This window comes from Phoxinus phoxinus (assembly GCF_949152265.1).
Source record: "Phoxinus phoxinus genome assembly, chromosome: 16".
NCBI lineage: Eukaryota > Metazoa > Chordata > Actinopteri > Cypriniformes > Leuciscidae > Phoxinus > Phoxinus phoxinus.
Genome location: NC_136891.1, coordinates 11,449,958 through 11,470,751, shown reverse-complemented (window position 1 = coordinate 11,470,751; position 20,794 = coordinate 11,449,958). Strand labels below are relative to the sequence as shown.

The following is a 20,794-nucleotide window of genomic DNA, read 5'->3' as shown; positions in this document are numbered from 1 at the left end:
TATATGCTATTATGGTATTTTTTTATATTTTGAATTTTTTAAATTTAAGTTTTTTTTTTTTTTTACAAAATATTTAATTTGTTTTTATTATATTTTTTATTAATTTTAGTTAATTGGAATGGAAATATTCCAATCTTTTTCATAGTTTAGCTTCATTTCAATTACCAAAAATTAGTTTTAATAGTTTAACAAAAACACTGTATTTATTCAATATTTGTGTTCTTGTCTTTTACAGGAAAGTATTACAGCATAAAAATGGAAAGAGAAAAACCTGTGATCTTAAAACCTGCTACAGGTCCAAAGGAAAACTCAGAGAGCAGCTTCTTCAAATGCCAAGGAACTCAGAAAAACTGAGTCATTCATCTCTTTAACTCATACCATATACAGTGAATTTAGATTTCCAGTCATGCCCTTGTCTTATGTGCAGTGGAAAAACAGCCTTTTTGATGGTAATGCTGCATCAGTGACAGAATTAAGGACAAACTAAGAATTTCCTTCAAAACAACTTTATTGTACGGATGTAAAATAATTAAAATAACAATGATGGATTGCCCAAAGCATTAAACTAACAAACAACAATTATAATACTTTGACTGAATCCTTGAAGTGGAACAAATGTAAGGCGGTGTTCTTTTGGAACTATTAGTTCAGAATGTGTGGCTCCGCAACTAGAACGACGACTTTCGGGAGTTTGCTTCACCTGGCAAAACGGCCCCTCACACCCATGACGCCTTGTCCACCTACAGCAAGAAAGATGTCAAATACATATGATCATGTTAAATCTTACTGTGTTAATACATCTTGGTTAAAAATGAGAGGAAATAAAAATATGATTTGCCACAGTCGGAGAAACTTAAAATGGTACGTACTCTTACCCCTCTTTACAAAGCTCCTAGAACCACGACCACTAGTCCATTGTCTGCTAGACCCTGTTCTGGCTTTAGGAGGCTGAGAGCTGCTTGTGTCTGAAAGAGAAAAAAAGACAGTTTGTAAATCCGCAATGAGATATTTGAGGCGGTCTGCATCATTTTAAGTGTGCTTGTGTGTACCTGCAGAACTAGATGAAGGTTCCTGGCTTGTGGAAGGCAGACTAGACTCATCTGATGTCTGGCCTGGTTCCTCTGCCTCAGTCTGTGACACAGCCTCAAGTGAAGCTTCAGTACTGTACAAACATTATTCAGACACAATTATGGAGTCCATGATCTCTCAAACTCTAATGGCAGAGAATGAAAGGAAGTTGTCAATGTGTTGCACGGGTAGATTTAAGGGCTCACACTCACCTTTCTCCTGCGTCCATGAACATGTCATCTCTCTCCTCCATCCCACTAGTGCCCGCAGGAGCGCTGAGGCCTGGTGTGGAGGTGCTCACCGTGGGCACAGACTGAGAAGCAAGCTCATTTGCTTCAGATGGCACAGTCTCTGATAAAATTTTAAAAAGATAAAGAAGAACATTGAAATTATCTTGAAATGGCTTGTGTCATCCATTTTGGAAAGTGCAGCAAAAGTGACCATTGCATAATCATGCACTTTTTTTCCAGTTTTTTTTCAAATAGGAAATTTCCAAGAGATCTTACTTATTTGTATTATGTGTATATATTCAAATGTTTATTTACACGTTTCTGAGGGCTGCATTATTAACATTTCTGTCTTTACTGTCACATTGGATCAATTTATTGCATTCTTGCTAAATAAAAGTATCAATCTCTTTAAAAACAAAAAAAAGAGGAAAAAAAACAAAAACTGAACAGTAGTGTATACATCATTATTGCAAAGGGAATACTTTGTTTCCTAGATATCACCATCAGTTCGAAAAACCCATATCAGTCAACCCCTATTTTGAAGAATTTCAATTAAAGAGGAGTTGTCAATGAAACGGAATGACAGAATCACAATGCTGCAGATATCATAAGAACCCAAAAAAAGGATGCGTGATTTTGTACATACCAGCAGCGATCTGTAGTGGGGTTGTGGGCACACTGCGGCCCCCTGACTCCTCCTCATGAGCTCCAAGGAAAACAGAACTATCATACATGCCTAAACCTGCAAAACACAGAAGACACCATAAAAAAAACAACCAATATTAGACAGAAAAAGCAGTTGATGAACAGTTCTTTCAGATTCAACGACATAAGGTGATACATGCAACCTTGTGAGGGTTGCTGGACAAGGTCTGAGTGAGAGGAGCTGGTCTGTGGGAGGTCATCTGAAGGACCGAATCGGAATCGTGATACGCCTGCGACCTGTGGAGAACTTTGTACAACAACAGAAAAGAAGTCAGTCATGTTGCAAGAAACAAACGAGCATAGCAAAGCGTAAAAACAAGGAAACGCACTGGATTGCTTCAGCAAATCCATCCGAACGTGGAGGAATGAGTGTAGGGGTACTGGGAACCATCCTGTCGTCGTCCTCAAAGAAATGCTGCTGATGTGAAACAGAGGAAAAGGTTGACACTGGGATTTAACGGCAAGGATTCAAGCTCAGGTGCAAACCACACTAAAAGTCCTAAAAGGCGACTCACTGCACTACTGGCCATTCCAGAGGTAAGCTGAAGGCCTCGTCCCACTGACTGCCGACGAACTGGAAGACGCTGCAGACACATGCAAGTTTTTTTTTTTTTTTTTTTACTAACAACAGCAAACCATTAAAAAAATGTCCTCAGGCTATGCCATGCAGTACACACATTTACACACACCTGGACTTGAGCAGGAGGTCCCAACTCCTGAGCAGGTTGGGCTGAGATGTTAAGTCGAGGTGGCAGAGGATGTTGAGGTCTCCTGGGTGATTGTGAAGGTCGAGGGGCAGAGCTGGTGACCGGTGCATCAAAGATATCCAATGTGCTCGTTTCAACTGAGACGTCACATATAGATGAAAGGAAAAGAGAAGGCGCTTTTAAAACACCAACAACTGTCTTTCTGAAGCTTGAAAGCCTCAATCCCATTCAATGTAATTGCATGGAAAAGATCCTTTCAGACAGATGGTTAGGTCACAGTCATGCTGACTTACAGCTCTGAGAATCTGCCATGCGTTGGGTGGAGTCTGTCGCTCCAAGACTTTCCTCTGTCTCGGTGCCTGGATCTGTGGGATCAGGGCCCTGTGGAAGGTAGAGGGGGAGGAAGAAATAGCAGGAAGAACATTTCTAGTTAATTTCCTGAGCATTACATTTTGATTCAACATACACACAAAGAACGTTTGTCCCAAACTATATTTAGCAGAATGGGTTTTAACATTTTTATTAGCATTAAAGGGTGCGCAGTCAAACTGAGCCTGTTGTGCCAGCTACACACACACACACACACACATTGCATAATGACAAGTTACGGTTGGATCATTAAAATGGCATGAGCTAGCTTATAAAGACCTCTCTGATGTGAAGTTCAAATGTAGGCGTTTATGCTGCACAAAAAACAATTGTGTGTACTAGGGTTGGTTAATGGGAAGAGGAATTTACTGAACATCAATTCATAGATATCCATTTACATGAAGAAATTGAATTAGTCTAACAAGTTGTGCCACAAAAAAAAAAAAACATGACAGAATTTTTGACTAATTATTCTAATTTTTCAACTGATAAGTAATTATTCTTTCCCCTCAACTAATTCATTTAGAGATATACACTACTATTAAAAAGTTTGGGGTGAGTGACTTTTTTTGGAAAGAAATTAGCACTTTTATTTAGCAAGGATGTATTCAATTGATCAAAAGTGACAGTAAAAACATTTATAATGCAACTATTTCAATTTCAAATGCTGTTTTCACATAAATCAAGCAGCAAATGAAAAGAAGAAATGTTTTTGATTATCAAATCAGCATATTAGAATGATTTCTGAAGGATCATGCGAGACTGGAGTAATGATGCTGACATTTCAGCTTTGCATAATGTCAGTAGTTAACTCATTACATTTTGATTCAAAATGAGTAAACTACATTTTGCTGTATTTTTGATTATTTAAATGCCCTTGTTGAGCATAAGAGACTTCTTACTAAATTATAAAAAAGGTAAATTAAAAACTAATAACCAATTTGATTAATAATACCTAATGTTTGTCAGGATTTTGTAAATGTCAGGCATGCTCATAATTAACTGGTTAACCGACAATAAGAAATTTGACTGATTCACGATCGGTTTAAAAAGTAATTTTTCAAGATATTTTCCAAACACTTGCTACATGGTTAAAAAAATATAATACACAAAACAGTTTTTTTGAGACCACAATTAACAAATGTTTTATACAGCATTATTTTCAGGATTATGTTTGGTAAATAGAAGTCACAGGTACATATTTAGATTTTCTCATTGGTTTTCTCAAAGTGATAACATTAGTGAAATTGGATATCCTATATATTCATATCTGACACACATTAGTGTGATATTGATCACCAAACAGCAAAGTATAGTCTGATTTAGACGATCCTTTTCTCCTTTATCTGTTGCTGGTTTGAGTGCCACACACACATTCGTTTAGTGAAGTTCAAAACAGACTTGCTTGAGACGAACAATGTCTCAATGAAAACATGTGCCTTTAATAAATGTTGTTGTTCGACAATCACAAAACGATCACTCAACTTGTGCCATGACTCAGTTTGCATAATACATTTATTTTTCAGTAATACTTAATTTTATATTTTAGAAAACTGAATAGTCTTGCAATTTTTCCATACTTATCCAGACCTGGAAATTACTCAAATCAAATTCCATACTTTGCCAAACTGAGTAGGCACCCTGTATAAACATAGATACAGGCTATTTTAGTTCCCCTCACTCCAAAAAAATATTTTAAAACAGAAAAAGAATGTAAAGTAAAAGTATCTATATAAACGTTGACCCAAAACAAATTAATTTAAGTGAAACTGAAAACCCGTCCTCTCTCATTCGCAATGTATTTGGATGCTAAACTAGTATTTATTATGGCTTTGTAATTCCAATATTAACGTAAAATATCATCCTTCACATGCGCAAAAATGTGCTTGGCTAAACACCACAGTGGGGCGGTGTTTACGCTGAACGCCACAGACTACTACATACTATTTAAATTGAGCAGTGCAACTTGTTATTTTATGTTGATAATGAACAGGCTGCGATGTCAAGTTAGCAATGCTAGAACTGCTATGTGGTGTGTGTGTGTGTGTGTGCACGAGGAGTCTGCGTGATCTCTCGACAGCGGAATCATTATGGTCATACAGATAAGAGTAAGACAAACTGTAAAGAGTCTACTTTTATTTGTGTACACTCACAATATAAACAAAACATTGTGCTTTTGTAAAATAAAGAAAACAAACAGGATGCTGCTTTCTGCCATCTCGGTTTCCTTTCCGTGAACTTGTTTTTGGAGCGAGTCACATAAACCAGCAGAAACTTGGCATATACTACTTGTCGCAGTTTTTTTCTTTTGTTTTGTTAATCTGTAAGAAATTTTAAGTGGCATGTGTTGCGCATTTATTCATTTTATATAAATGATTTTATTCTGTTTTTCTCCGTTCACAGAAGCGCTGCAGGTGCGTGATGTGAAGATGAATCCTCATGTTCTGTTGTTTATGCTGCTATTTGTGCATGTAAAACTAAACCCCTGGAAAACAAATTTGTATATTTTTAATGGTCACAGACACTTATCCATTCTGAATTTATTTAATTCTAATTTAACAATCTTGTCAGTTAACAAGCTTTGGTTGTCGGTTTCTATGATACATACAACATATGCTATGTAGGTCATTTAGAATGAAAAATACAATGTATTAATAAAACTACACTTACAGATGTTTCTTTGAATTTCTTTTGATTTTAATTCTACTTTTTAAAATTTGAATTACAATTCTGCATAATGTTTGCTACCTCAAGTTAAATTCAGGAACTGATATTCTCAACTGAATTCTGATTGGTGCACATCTCTGCTTTGTACCTCTGTGTCGTCTCCCTCGTAGACCTCATTGCCATCTCTGCTGCCGCTCTCTTCGTTGCTCTCTTCTCCCTCTTCCCCAATCCCTCCATCCTCCTCATCATCATCCTCTTCCTCCTCCTCTTCCTCATCCTCCTCCTCATAATCCTAAGGTGGGTAAAAACAGTTCATATAACAGGATCAAACATCACTGAATTTCAGCAGCGGTGCAACTACAAACCTGCTCTTCTTCCTCCTCCTCCTCTTCCTCCTCCTCAGATTCATCTTCGTGGTCTCCCTCACTATCTGTGTCACTAACAATGACTATGACGTGGTGCTCGGGCTCATCCGGGCTTCGATGGGTGTCAGAGGAATGAGGCAGAAGTCGATCTCCAGGCACAGACTGAGATGGTCCTGGTTCCTCATCCATCATCATCATCTCCAAAGTAGGGTAGCTCTCCAACTCCTTCACACAGACATGCATATGAAACACCAATTTCTATTGTTTCACACTTCTACTCTATCTGAATAATAACAGGCAGTTCTACACACATCCTTCAGTTATTACCTGGCCAGCATCAGGAGCCTCCTGGTTGTCACCCGGTACAACACTTTCAGCCTCAGTGCTGTCCTCAGCCAACATCTCTTCCTGCAGTGCATATTTTATGTTGTTTTATGTTGCACACAGTCTTGACTTTAAAGCAAGAAAAAATTATGCCACCTGGTTGGTATAATATAATAAACTTGTTATAAACCTCACCTCCACCCTATGAATGCGGACCCTCTTGCAAATGGGAGAGTCACTGGGCTCATCCTGGGACTGTGTGTCAGCAGACATGCCCTCTTGTTCCTCTTCACGTGCACGTTTGCTCAAGGCACTACTAGGAGATGCGGTCACTATAGCAGGAGGACAAAGAGGTCATCTGTAGAGTGAAGTTCCATGACAAAAGAGTTCAGCTAATCTGGTTGAGCTTATAATTGCCATTACCTGCACTGCTTGTGCTAGCGGTGGCACTCCACAGCCCCGAGGATGTAGAAAGAGGCCTGTCTAACTGTGAGGTTGGGAGCATTACAGCAGCTGGAGGTTCCTGATTGGATGGTTCAGCAGGGGGTTGGGTTTGTTGTTGAGTGGGCTGAATGAACGCAGTGGCTTGGCTCTGCTGTTGGACATTCAGCAGCGGCTGACCCAGGTTGGTCTGAACATTAGGGCTGGTGGATCGCACTGAACCGCTGGCACTGCCATAGACAGTCATATGCTCTAGCGGGCTCTCAGATGACTGCATGGCTGCAAGGTCAATGAAATGTTTTAATTTGTACAGTGTTGTTAACTAAAACTATAAAATATTTTTTCTTTATGTAAATAAAGTAGAAATAAATAAAAAAATATTCACATGAAATAAAAAAAAACTTCAAATTAACATGACTAAAACTAAAATAAAAATAGCACAAAAATAAAAAACACAAAATGACAAATTGAAAACTGAAAAAACAATACATCAATAAATACTATAATTAGTATTTAAACAGTCAGTATTTAAACTATAATAACATAAAGTGTTATTTTAGTATCATTGACATACTATTTTAATTTTTAGTTAAACTTAAAATAAAAAAATCTGTAATAAGTTAAGTTTAATAATTTGTGCATTCGTGACATTTTTTTAATGTCTATATAGTTTTAATTTAGTTTGAGTTATTTTAAACTTTAAATAAAAATCTGAAATGTTGCATGATAACAACCCTAGTCCAAAACAGCCTAACACTTACGCTCTTGGCTCTCCTGCGTGGTGGGCATGACTGTGGCAGTGGGTGTAGGAGTAGGCACTGGGGCAGGAGTGATCATAGGTTTGATGCTGGCCCTTGGGGTGGATTTGTTTCCTGGGATGGCTGGAGGCTTGCTGGGGGTCGCCGCCACTGGTGTGGGCTTTATGTTAGCAGTTGGAGGCTCTGAAGTGCTTGCACTATCAAAGGAACATAAAGAAGATGTAGAGTGACTGAAACCATTTTAGAAAATATGACAGCGACTATGAAAAAAATGTGCAGGTTAATGTGTAGTGCCCCCTAAAAATACTGTACCTTCCTCTTTCTGCCACTGGTGTGGACTTGAGAGAGATCTGTCGCTGTTCTGTAGTCCTTTGAGGTTCCTGGGTCTGCAGACAAAAGAAAAACTAGATAAACACTTTAACATGTAAACTTGATCAGCTATAGGTTTGCAATTGTGTGGTGTTACCTTGCTGGAGCCCTGTTCCGGTTGTTCGTCTCTCTGTTCTCCATGTCTCTCCTGCTGCTCACGGAGGTCTCGCAGCTCCCTTTCCTGTCTGTTCAGACGCCCCTCGTACTGAGACTTTAGTGCACTCACACGTACTTCCAATTCCTCCTTTTGTTGCTTCAGCTCCTCATTTTCTTTCTGAAGCTGACCCTTTACACCTGGAAGTAGAGGACAACATATATATATTTTTTTAATTTAGTGTCAAATTACCTAGAATAATTTAAAACAGAAAAATCACAAGGTCAATTCTTACTACTAAGTTGGCTGATCTTCTGCTTGGCCATTACTATGGCCTTCTTGGTCCTCTCCTCCTTATCAGTCAGCTGCTGTTTGAGTCGCTCCTCCTGAGAAGATTTATCTTGAAGCTCCTGTCTAAGACGCATTAGCTCCCCCTGAAGGCGAGAGGCCTGTTCCTGTGCACTGCGTGCCTCTGCTTCCCGCTCACCTACAGTCTGCAAAGCACAACAGAAATCTCACACTATGAGCAACATATTTAAAAAAAGGTACCTAATCATTTCAGTGTGTGGTAAAGTAATACTTACTCTATTGAGATTCTCCAGATGGCCTTCCAGTTCTCTTGTCCTGTTCTCTGATTGGTTGAGGGACTCTTTGAGGCCCTGAAGTTCTTGAGCTGATGCCTGCTGTGCCTCCTGATCCTGGGCTGGTGCAGATGCAGCAGCGGCAACCGACTGCACAAAACCAATTGAATCATATCTCTACTCCAAACACATATTTTCTAGGGCTGTCAAACGATTAAAATATTTAATCGCGATTAATCGCATTAATGTCATAGTTAACTCGCGAATTAATCGCACATTTTTATCTATTCTAAATGTCTCTTGATTTCTTTTTGTCCCATTATTTTTTTTCTCATTTTAATGCTCTTAACATGGAAAAGTGGATCGGCTTGCTGTGTGCAAATGTTTTTTTTTATTATTGAAAACAACATTGGCATATGTGTTCAATTTCACACTAACATTCTCACTTGGAGCAAATAATCTCTCACACAATGTAACACTGTCCATCAATAAAAGGGTGAAAGAAATACTGACGAGGTAACGTTACTGATGTTGACGAGTGGGCGTAGAAACGCATCAGCTGTGTGTGTGCTTGACCATCAAGTGGTATTTCAGACTGGACGTGCTGCGATGATAGCTCAGTTCACAACGACAAAACACACAGATTACTTTGGTCTTGTCAATTGAACCATTTGGCAAACTTTTTAAAAGTAAACTTTCCATTCAGAATCTTTATTGGCCTCCATTTCGACGTCTCGCGCTCATCATTCATCCACTCAAAACGTAACGTTCAGACGAGAAGCGCCGCGTCGCGCAGCGGCTCGTATTTAAAATTCTAACACATTATTCTCTATGAGTGTACACACACCGGCGGCGCCATTCAGCGTTTTTATTGCTGGCCATAAACTGAGAAAGTGTGCGTCCGATGTGCTAGACGCGGCTCGGCTCTGCGCTTCTCGTCCACTCTTTGGCGGCTCGCAAACCCAAACAAGTGTGTGCGGCGCCTGTTGTTTTGTTTCTGGTCTAGCTAGATCCGCTGTGGTGTTGTAGTTTTAATAACGTTACTAGTTGTTGCAAAAGCATGTGAAAAAACTACAAAGTTTGCTAGGCGTTAATCTCGCGATAAAAAAATTGCTTCGTTAAAATGGGTTTGCGTTAACGCCGTTAATAACGTGTTTAACGGACAGCCCTAATATTTTCACTTTCTTAAGTCATAAACCCTGTCTCACCTTGTCATGTTCAACCTTAAGTTCCTCATACTGGGTTTTATACCGCCGACCAATCTTTTTAACTTGTGTGATGGTTTTTAGTTTGTCCTGGATGTCCAAATGTTTGGCCTCCTGGTCTTTTTTCAGGTTGTCCCTCTCCACCATCACCTTACCCAGGTTTTCTCTTAGGTTCTGAACCTGAGACTGCAGCATAGTCACAGAGCTACCACTCCTGCAAAGAGCAAGAAAATGTGATATGCATAAAATACAGCAAGACCAGAATAAAAAAAAAGTCACTTTTTAAACCTGTGAAATTTTGCTCTAACCTGGCAGCCTCAGCTTTGAACCGGCTAGTCTCCTCAACAAGCTGCTGGATGCGTTTGAGATGTGCTTCCCTCTCAGAGTGCATGCGCTTGTACTCCTCTGGGTCAGTGTCTTTCTGCTGGCTTACCAGGTGCTAAACACAACAAGAAATTATCATCAGGACCCAAAAATGTTCAATGACAAACGCAGTTTTTAATACATAGAAAAATTTGTACCTGAGTGCGAGCTTTCCAGCGTTTGAGGTCTTCTTCCAGAAGCTTCTTCTCTGCCTGTAGCATACCACTCTTCTCACTGAGCTCTGCATTGGACTCCTGCATAGGCAAGATGTCCGACTCCAGTTTACGCACCTGTAAACCATTATGAAATCAACAATTTATATCAATTGCATTGTTACATTTACAAATATAATTGTTGGTTCTGCGTTTTAATAAGTGTGCCTTGCCTTGGCTTGAGTATCCTGCAGCTCCTGCTCCAGTTTCTCTTTCTCCGCCCTCAGCATCTTATTAGTCTCCATTAGCACATTCATGGTCTCAGTCTTCTTCATCAGCTCATCATGCTGGGACAGAGTCTTTGCAGTCACCTTTAGACAATTAAACACAGGCTGAATAACAGGCACAGGTAAAAGGAAAAAATGGGATCTGGTAACTAAGGCAGGTAACTAGTATAATTGATCAGGAATAAAATAGAATGCATCTTTGTTCTCCAAGCCAACCTGCATCCTCTCTCTTTCTGCACTTAGACTCTCCTGAACATCCTTCAGCTCTCTCTCCAAATGCTCCACTCTCAGCCGGTGCCTCAGACTCTCCCCCTGGACCACCTCAAACCGAGACTCTGCGATCTCCTTCTCCCGTCGCACAAACCTGCAAACCAATGGAGAAAAAGAGACTGCCATGAATGAGAAAGCAAGAGAAATAATAATCATATTTTCTTCTCATTTCTACTTTACTCCATCTAATCTATTTTTAACATTTTCTCTGCAAAATTTGCACTAGCCTTAATCACTGGTCAGTAAAATGTAAAAAAAAGAAGAAAAAAAGACATTTAGCCACCTGGGACAAAATTTGGTCACATATGTGAGTGATTTACTCACTTTGAAGACGGTTGACCTATAAAATTACTGAAATTCCTTGGATAGGTCAAAAGACTGACATTCACCTGAGTATTTCCAGGAGCTGATCCTGAGACTTGCCATCCTCAGTCAGAGAGACGTTGAGTGGACTCTCATTGGCGGCTCGCTGCAGCTGACTGGCCATCTGTCCACTCAGAGTCTGTATCTGCTCATGGAGGAGTGTGTTCTGCCTCTGCAGATCTTCACAGCAAGACTCTAACTTACACTGCTCCTCCTGATGTGGAGAGAGAAGTAGATTCATAGCATTTACTCATTTTATTTCTATGACAGGCTTTTTTGCCATTCCTTTACCTTGATAATCTTTTCTTGCTCTTCCCAGGAGACACGAGCCTCCAGCAGCTGTGCGCTGGTGCTCTGAACTTTCTCCTCCAGCTGCTGTCTGAGAAGAGTCACCTGCAGAGCCTGAGCTTTGGCAGCCTGCAGTGCTTCCACGTCGGCCGCATGCAACAACATCTCCCTCTCATATTTATCCTGCGCCTCAGCTGCCATCTTAGCCTGCTGTTGACTGTCCAGGATGGCCTGCTGCTCCTGTGCAGCAGCAACAGAAGCTCTCTCCAGGACACTCTTGTGTTCTGCCTGCAGGCTGCTCAGAGACTTCCTCAGCTCGCTGAGCTGGGATAAAGGATTAAGACAAGTCAAATTCAGCCTCTAAACACACAATATCATTCACTTAGAACATTGAAGATGAACACAGAATGCAAAACAAACACCCATTCATCGACTTGCCCCACCAGGAAAATGACACTGAACTACAGTAGTCAACATTTGAAGTGGATCAAAACTTTTCATCAAATTTATACATGAATTTTTAACAATATCCGTTCTTGTCTCAGGACAACTTTGATTAACTTTTTTGATCCACTTCAAATGTTGACTACTGTACATCAGGGGATTTTAATTTTTTGGATGCCATGAAAATCCAAATATGATCATCCTCATGTGAGGGACTGCCATCCTACATTTTACAGGCAGCTATATATTTAATGTATAAAGAACCAATGTCCCAAATTATATTGAATTTGAAATGGAAAATTATTTAAATAATTGTTTTACATTTTCCTACTCACTATAGTACTGTTAGATGTATTATGCTAATATTTTTTTTATCAAAACTTTTCTATGGACCCCCTAGCACTTCCTTGCAGGCCCCCAGAACGTAGTTTAAAAACACCTGAACTGCATCATAATTAAATCATGACTGATTTGGTGCAAGATACCTTGAATAACATACTGTAAGTTGACTGGAATTGTAGCTTATGGCCTTTGTAAATCAGAAAGGTAAAGGACCTAGTGAGCAGATAGTAGTAGAGGTTGAAATTCATTACCTCTTGTTCCACAGCAACAACAGCTTTGCTTTTGTCTTCCTGCAAACTCTGCTTCACCTTGTCCATTTCCAGAAGTTTCTGCTCCAGCTGTTTATACTGCTCCTGAGCTGCCTCCATCTGGGTTTCCACAGATGAACGCACCTGCTCGGTTACCTAAAAGAGGAAAGACAAAAGGACACATTTACAAAATAATAAAACAAAACAAATCTACGTTTATTATTGTCTTTATTTTTAATGTGTTACATTAGACTGTAGAGCATAGTGATTTTTATCATTTCACACCCACCTGTTTCTCTTTATCCAGGGACTCCTCCAGGCTAAGGCTAATGGCTCTGTACTGCTCCATACTGGCAGTGGTGTTCTTCAGTCGCTCTGCGAGCTCTTCTACCTTGTTCTCAGCCTGCCTCAGCTGGGCACGCAGAGCCTCCATGTCCCCCTCACCGCCCTGCAGGCCTGGAGAGGGGGGGTACTTTAGAAGGTGTCTTTTTCAACAACACTACTCTGTTCTTCATAGCCTAATGGAATCTTATGTAAATAAGCAAAAAGTGCTCTGATACCATGTTAATCATGAGCACAGTCTCTCACCTGTATGTACTGTGGGGGAAACCAGTCGGGTGTCCCCACTACTGATCTGAAGCCTCAGGTTGTTAAGCTCAAGTTGGGCAGAACTAAACTGTTCTCTTGTCCTGTGGTGCTGGGCTGTTTGTGTTTCCAGCTTCTTCTTAGCATCCATCAGCTGCATCTGTAATGCAGAAGAATGTCAAAGACAAGAAAATGAGCCAAGATTTCAATCACGAGGAAATAAGGGAGAAAGAGATGTTTCCCTCACGTCTTGATTGCGTGCCAGCAGGTGCTTCTGTTCCACCTCATTCTCGAGTCTTTTCTGGAGCTGAGCAATCTCTCGCTCCTGCTTCTCAATCTGAGCAGTCAGCCGCTGTCTGGTCTCAGTCTCAGAGCGCTCTAGAGTTGCCTGCAAAAATAATTCATAGATGCAACAAGTTCTCAAAACATCCTTTGTGAGACCCAGATTGTCTATACCACAGTTTGAGATGATTCAAAAAAGCACTTGTCACCTGTATTGATTTGAGGTTGGTCAGTAGCATGTTCTGGCCGAGCTGTTGGGCCTGGAAGATCTCTTTCTCCTGGGTCAGTCTGATCTCCACCATCTTCAGCATGTCTCTCTCTTTACGCAGGTTTGCTGCTTCAGACTGAAACAGAGACATAGACGATCGATTGACTGAACTAACAGTCGTCAGAGAAACCCGTGATTGAGTGTGCAACAACATACCTCAGCAATGGTGAGTTTCTCAGTTGCTGCTCGCCGGTCCTGGGTGATGGTGTGTATGGTCTGTTCGCTCAGCTGAATTGCTGCAGCCTGTTTCTGAGTCTTCTCATTCAGAGAGGCAATCTCCTTACGGTATCCCTCCACATTATCCTGGAGCATCTCATACCTGACATACACACCGCAAAGACAAATCAAGGATTCTACATTTTTGTGTGTGGGGAGGGTGAGGGGACATGAGGACCAAAGGACTGTATGACTTGATACCGTTTGGAGGTGAACTCCAACTGTGTGGAAATCTTGGTGTTTTCAGAGCGAAGTTCAGTTACTTGATCCTGCAGTTTCTCACTTTGCTCAATCACAGCCTTTTCAGACTCATTTTTTTCCTTCTTATAGGTCACAAAGATTTCCTGAAGCTGGTCAAACACAAAACATATGATTCAACTATTTTTGTCAAAATAAAAAATTAAAAGAAAGACAATGAAAAAATAATACAGAAAATAAATTAACACTTTTTTTCAGCAAGATGCATTAAATTAATAAAGTGACATTAAAGACATTTATATAATATTTTTAAATAAATGCCATTCTTTTGAACTTTATACTCTAAAAACCTACCTGCTTCAGTGCAGCCTTGGCCTCTACTGACTCAGTGGATTCTATCGCCGTGGCAACCAGTCCTGTAGGGGTGCCTGCAGTAGGTGTGACGGCTGGAGAACGGCGGGGAGTTGAGGTTAGAATAAGCTCCTCAGCAACGGCACCTGTCACAGTAAACGTATATTAAGGCATCTTGCACCATCTCAAATATTCACAAAAAATTTAATGATTACGCTGGCTATATATGCTACATTGTGTTGCTTTTCATTTTCCCATATCAATAAACTAAAAAAGTTACCCTGTGGAAAGGTGACTCCAGTGGCCTGGGTCAGAAGCATGCGGAACATGTCCCTCTGTCGTGCGACAGCGTCCACCTTCTGCAGGTCCTGAGCTCTCTTTTCCTTCAGCTGCTCCAATTCACGTTGAAGATCCTCGAGATATTTCTCCACCTCACTGCGTCTGAACACACATTCAGCATTATGCTTTCTCCATAGACATTTAATCAGATTTTTCGGTTGACAGATCCACTTCCATCACACACACTTACTTCATGGTGTCTACCTCCAACTCATCCTTCTCTTTTGCCTCACTGAGGTCTCTGAGTGCCACTAGGAGTCGCTGGTTCTGCTGTTGCAGCTCTTCAATGCCACGGAAGGTGACCAGGTGCTGAGAAATCACCTCTGAAGTGCTGCTTACATCCGCTGAACACATCTCATCCTCCTCACGCATCACATGGTTACCACGTGCTTCCTCCAGCTCAATGAGGAGGACCCGCACCTGAGATGGTGATGTGAAAACAACAGGATTTTAGATTATTTGGTAAAACTTTATAATGTCTTATTTATTAATATTAGTTAAGGCATTTACTAACACTAACAAAAGTTAATTTCTGTAAGAATATATTGTTAATTTTTAATGTTAGTTAATAAAAATGTTCATATTCACGTTAGTTCACGGTGCATTAACTAATGTTAACACAACTTAACAGGTAAATGTTTTTATCTTAATGTATTAGTAAATGTTAAAATTAACATTAAAGGGATAATTCACACAAAAATGAAAATTGTGCTCATGTTGTTCCAAACCGGCAAGGCTTTTGTTCATCTTCAGAACACAAATTAAGACATTTTTTATGAAGTCTGAGAGCTTTCTGTCCCTCCAACGACAGATACACAACTGACACTTCAAAAAGTTAATAAAGAGATTAATCCAAATGAATTAAGCGGTTTAGTCAAAATCTTCTGATGAGACTCGATCACTTTATATGATGAACATGTTGAATTTAGGCTTTTATTCACATATAAACATTGATCAGCGAACATAAACAGAAGCTCAACCGAACCTGCTTGATGCACTAGAACAAACCTCTTATGGAAACTCAAACGTGCTGCGTAACAAGAGAATGAACCTTGCTTGAGCTTCCGTTTACCACTGACGTGAGACCTGATAAATGTTTATATATATCGGTAAATAAAAGCCTAAATTCAATCTGTTCATCATATAAAGACATTGAGTCTATTCAGAAATTTTGGACTAAACCACATAAATCATATGTGTCCGTTTTACATTCTCTATATGAACTTTTTGAAGAGTCAAAGTGTCATTTGCATAGCTGTCAATGGAGGGACAGAAAGCTCTCAGACTTCATCAAAAAGATCTTTGTTTGTGTTTCGAAGATGAACGAAAGTCTTACAGGTTTGGAACGACATGAGTAGTGAACTAACCCTTTAAGCTTATGCTGTATTGTTAGTTCACGTCAAATAATGTAGTTAACATATGAAACCTTGTGTTATCATTTCTCTCGCATAAGGTATTGATGTCTGAGCTGTGCCATTAGACTTTACCTGTTGAGCCATGTCAGCCAGCTGCACCTCAAACCTCTGGTTATCTCTCTCCAACACAGATGCACGTTTGTTGCCTTCATCTGCTTCTTTCTGCAGGCGGTGGACCTCCTGAAAGATTCAAGAATAGTCATAGATTTGGTTTCCTAAGTGCAAAGCAGTCATTAGGCAGCATGTATTGGCAGTGTGACATGCAGTAACAGACTCCTCCATTCTCACCGTGATGGCTTGCTCTAGTTTAGAAGAGAGACTGGAAACAGACTTTTGCATGCGCTCGTACTCCTCTCTCTGTCTTTTCAAGATGGGTGCCTTTGCTTCCATCTCTTGCACAATGTCATCCAGGTACTTGTGCAGTCGTTTGTTCTCTAGTTTCTCCCGTTGCAATTGTTCTTGAGTCTCTACATATGCTGAATAAATCTACATAAAAATAGGAGAATGTATATTAGCATTTAAAAAGGCTAATAACTTCTGAATATGAACTTTGCTTTGGCATCACAAAAAAACAGAATGTAGGTCAGCACCTCAGTGAGTTTCATGCCTGGTTTGATTTTAGCAACTGCAGCTGCGGTGGGGGACATCGTGGTCACATGCTCCTCTGTAAGAATTGAAGCAGTTCCTAGAATGGCAAAAAAACAAAAAATATAAAACAACAGAAAACCACTGCCCATAAAACAACAGAATTAACAAAAAAAGAATTTTAGAAAGCTTGCAAAGCAACAAATTTACATGCTAGAGAAGCAGGCATGTGATTATCCAAAGACAAAAATGAAGGAAAACCTGATTTCTAAAAACTTAGAACCACAGGGGGACCTTAATGGTTCACTTTGTTGACAACAGATTTATAAACGATTCTCATTATGAATTTGCAAAGATGGTTGGCACATGTTGTGTTCCCAAATGCACATTATTAGCGACTCAAACACACAGCACTTGCAAAGTAGCATTTACTGTGGATCGAAACAAAAATTAGAAATTGTAACCAGCCTACTCCCCCACCCAAACCATTTTCTCAGATTTATGCAATTCACTTAGTTCATTCTTTTCTGGTCGTAAAAATGAAAATCCTTAAGAATATGAAAAATCCCTATAGAAGGTAAGGAAATACAGTGGTGATGCTAACCTCTGTGTTTGGTGTCTGACAGAAGCTCATTTGCATTTTCCAGCTCTTTCTCCTGGCTGCTAATTTTCTCTTTCAGTTCAGCGATTTCCTTATCCTTACGACCCTCCAGCTCTGCCATCTTTACTTCCAGGGCTTTGTGCGCTATTCAGAGTAGGCAGGACATTATAATGGGCATTTGAAGACACAAAAGAATAAAGAATAACATTTGCCATAAAAAAAAGATCACTTCATTTCAAAAGTTTGGGGTCAATAGGATTTTTTATGTTCTTGAAATCTATCTCTTATGCTCACCAAGGCTGCGTTTATTTGATCAAAATGCAATAAAAAAACAAAAAAAACAGTAATATTGTTGCAATATAAAATAACTTTTCTGTTTATATATAATTTATTCCTGAAAAAGATGAATTTTCAGCAGCCATTATTCAGTCTTTATTGTCACATGATCCTTAAGAAAACATTCTAATTGTTTGCTCAGATTTGGTGCTCAAGAAACATTTCTTACTATTATCCATGTTGAAAACAGTTGTGCTGCTTATGTTTAATAGGATGTTTAATCCATTCGAAACAGCATTTATTTGAAACAGAAATCAATTTAATGCATCCTTGGTGAATAGAAGTACTAATTTCTTTCAAAAACAAAAAATCGTACAGACTCCAAACAGTACGGTATTTCACACTTCCTGGATCTACAAAAAAAGACAGGTGTAGGCCTGTTGATTATGAGTTTACTGGTCAGAAAACTGAAAATGACAACCATAAGGACCATTAAATTAGCTTACCCTCTCCAGCCTCTTTAAGCAGCTTGTGAAGTTCCTCAACAGCTCTGCTGAGCTCCTCACCCTTGGCGTCGGCATCAGCTGCAGCTCCCTGTGAATCATCAACAGAACTCCAACAGTAATTCTTAGCAATATCATAAAGAATTAGATTTGATTTTAAAATGATAAAACATGCTATTTCGACTCATTCTTTTTATCATACACTTAAATTCTTCAAGCAATTAAAACTTACCTTATACAAATTTGAGAGCTTGATATTGGCATTGAGTTCATTACTGAACTTCTCCTCCAAACTGGCTTGCTGTTCTTTTGCCTAAAAGTACAACATGCCCAATTGATTATGAAGAACTCTAAAACCCCGTTCAGCTGATAACTACAGCGATGGATAGCATTGTCTAACCTCTCTCATATTGGTGATCATCTCCTCTGCTTGCTTCTGGAAGTTCTCGTTGGATGCCTTCAGACTGGTCACCTGATCTTTTAGGTGGGTGATCTACACAGGCATGCAGAGATTAGCACACAGACTAAAAACTTTAACGCATTTCAAAGCATATCTGACAAGATTACTGATAACTTAAAATACATAAAAACAATATATAAAAGGCCTTATACAGTACCTCATCCTCCTTGTTATTAAGGTTGCATTGGAGCTCCAGTATCTCATTGCCTCTCTGCCGGGAAAGAGACAGCAGCTCTTCACTTTTAGCCTTAAGCTCTGTGTTCAGCCAGGTTACTTGACCCTGGAGTAGATCTTTCTCCTGCTCCATTCGCTTCTCTTTATACTGCAAGACAAACAGCATATCAAAAATCATGGTATAAAAATATAAGCTTGTTCTAAAGAATTCAGACAACTATAGTTGTATAAACAGAGAATTACAAATGCATTAGCTAGTGTGATAAATCAAAAAGTTCAATATTGGTGCAGAAACCGATCCAGGTATTAGATCAATGCAATCCTATAAAAAGAGTTCGATTTTTTTCAATCTTACCTTGATTGAGACCTCAGAGGCTTCAGACCCATCTAGTTTTAGTTGAAGCTGCATCCTCTCTGCATTGACTTCCACCAATCTATCATTAAGACGTTTCAGGTCCTCTAAAAAAGAAAAGAAAATTAGTGTATTATACAATACTGTTCAGAAAGGACACATTCATTTGTTCAAAAGAGACAGTACAGAATTTTTTTTCATACATACATTTCTGTTTCAAAATAATGCAGTTCTTCTGACCTTCTATTCAAAGAATTCTGAAAACATGTATTCCATGAAAACACAAATGTTTTCAACATTGATAAAAATAAGATTTTTTTCTTGCATCCAAATCAGCATATTAGAATTTCTGAAGGATAATGTGACATTAAAGATGGAATTAATGACTGATGAATACTCATAAATAATACTTAAATTATAGTAATAATATTTCACAAATAATGTTGTTTTACTGTATTTTTTCTTCAAATAAATACAGCCTTGGTGAACAGATACTGGTTTCAAATTTTTATTTTTAAATCTGACTGCAGCATTTTGGTATGTAAACAAGCTGTCAAGCCCAAAAATGAACCTTCTACTTAACCTATGAAAACATTTTTTAAATGTTCATTAAAGAATGCTTTTTAAATACCGCTTTGTTGTTCCATCTCCTGGGATCTTCTTTCCAACGTCCGCACAAGCTCTCGTTTTTCCGCCTCAAGCTCATCTTTGGCTTTAGAAAGTTCATTCTGCACAAAGAATGCACAATTTCACTATTCTTCAACATCCCAAAATGCAAGAATAGACAGACTTCTCTCTGTTACGCAATCTTTCGTTACCTGTTGTGATTCTAGTTTCGTGTATGAAGAAGCTTGCTCCTTATTATTCCCTCGTAAGGATTTCAGCTCTTCTTCTGTAAAAGACGAGAGTACAAATACAAAATTAAGTCTGGTATTCTGTACCAAAGAGGAGGTATTTGACTAGGCTACCACCTGCTTACCAAGTTTGCAATAGTCTTGTTTCAGTATCTGATGCTCTTGGGTCTGGGACACAAACTGAGACTGACTCTCAGCGAACTTCTTCTCGATGTCAAAATATTGTTGTTCTATATGAAATCAATAACACAACAGAAGGAATCAATACCCATACAAACAAGTCGACGGTAACTAACAAATGAAGACAGAAGACATTTCCTGAAAGACTTAAATCTATTTAACAAGTTTAACATATGTTCACAACGTATAGTTTGCAGAACAATATGTACAAGTGGGAAAAACAAAGTTTAACTAACGTTAAAGATAATAAGACCCAGGCCTCGTTTATGAGTGTTTCGTTCGTGGCTATGGACTGTTCACATCTATTAAAACAACATAGCCTTACCACTATCCACACGATATTGCTCCTGTTGTGCCTTCAGACAATCAACTTCACATTGCTGGTCAGAAATGTACTTCTCTAATTTAGTCAAGACAGTTTTTTGGAGTTTCGATATCTCCGACCGCTCTAATATTTGCTGCAACACAGCCGCCATTTTTCGCTCCAATGACTCCTCCTCCTCTGCGTCACACGT

The 20,794-nt window shown here is 39.2% G+C and overlaps 2 protein-coding genes across 20 annotated transcripts in view; one reads left to right on the top strand and one right to left on the bottom strand.

Moving 5' to 3' along the window:
- Positions 1-567, top strand: part of prg4b (proteoglycan 4b) — a 10,606-nt gene extending 10,039 nt beyond the window's left edge. For all 12 annotated transcript variants that reach the window (XM_079583841.1, XM_079583840.1, XM_079583834.1 and 9 more), the window contains one exon: positions 236-567. In XM_079583841.1, the coding sequence (XP_079439967.1) occupies positions 236-354 (119 nt within the window). In that variant the 3' untranslated portion in view covers positions 355-567. The remainder of the gene's footprint in view (positions 1-235) is intronic.
- tprb (translocated promoter region b, nuclear basket protein) lies at positions 493-20,794 on the bottom strand. Of its 8 annotated transcripts, none has more exons than XM_079583825.1 (50): positions 20,605-20,794; positions 20,225-20,329; positions 20,064-20,137; positions 19,877-19,973; positions 19,249-19,352; positions 18,877-19,041; positions 18,660-18,752; positions 18,492-18,572; positions 18,263-18,350; positions 17,484-17,624; positions 16,885-16,979; positions 16,583-16,780; positions 16,367-16,474; positions 15,070-15,299; positions 14,821-14,981; positions 14,544-14,686; positions 14,193-14,341; positions 13,932-14,094; positions 13,717-13,851; positions 13,473-13,613; positions 13,229-13,385; positions 12,930-13,096; positions 12,644-12,796; positions 11,610-11,930; positions 11,345-11,532; positions 10,902-11,049; positions 10,632-10,769; positions 10,405-10,536; positions 10,192-10,322; positions 9,887-10,097; positions 8,682-8,828; positions 8,393-8,591; positions 8,101-8,297; positions 7,947-8,020; positions 7,638-7,831; positions 6,859-7,155; positions 6,631-6,767; positions 6,439-6,519; positions 6,112-6,336; positions 5,895-6,038; positions 3,004-3,091; positions 2,693-2,847; positions 2,519-2,587; positions 2,333-2,418; positions 2,147-2,250; positions 1,945-2,040; positions 1,281-1,419; positions 1,050-1,162; positions 870-965; positions 493-740 (listed from the first exon to the last, which is right to left on the bottom strand). In XM_079583825.1, the coding sequence occupies exons 1-50, from the start codon at positions 20,753-20,755 to the stop codon at positions 697-699; spliced, it is 7,053 nt and encodes a 2,350-aa protein (XP_079439951.1). In that variant the 5' UTR covers positions 20,756-20,794; the 3' UTR covers positions 493-696. The 8 variants fall into 8 exon arrangements, with proteins under 8 accessions (XP_079439951.1, XP_079439953.1, XP_079439950.1 ...); XM_079583827.1 differs by having other exon boundaries at positions 876-965; XM_079583824.1 differs by having other exon boundaries at positions 494-740; positions 2,333-2,421.

Coding starts and splice junctions, on each gene's coding strand:
- tprb (XM_079583822.1), bottom strand. CDS start 20,755: ATGGCGGCTGTGTTGCAGCAAATATTAGAGCGGTCGGAGATATCGAAA. Junction 3,092..5,894: donor ACGAGGGAGACGACACAGAG/GTACAAAGCAGA, acceptor TACCTTCCACAG/GGCCCTGATCCCACAGATCC. Junction 1,163..1,280: donor TTCATGGACGCAGGAGAAAG/GTGAGTGTGAGC, acceptor ATGTTTGTACAG/TACTGAAGCTTCACTTGAGG.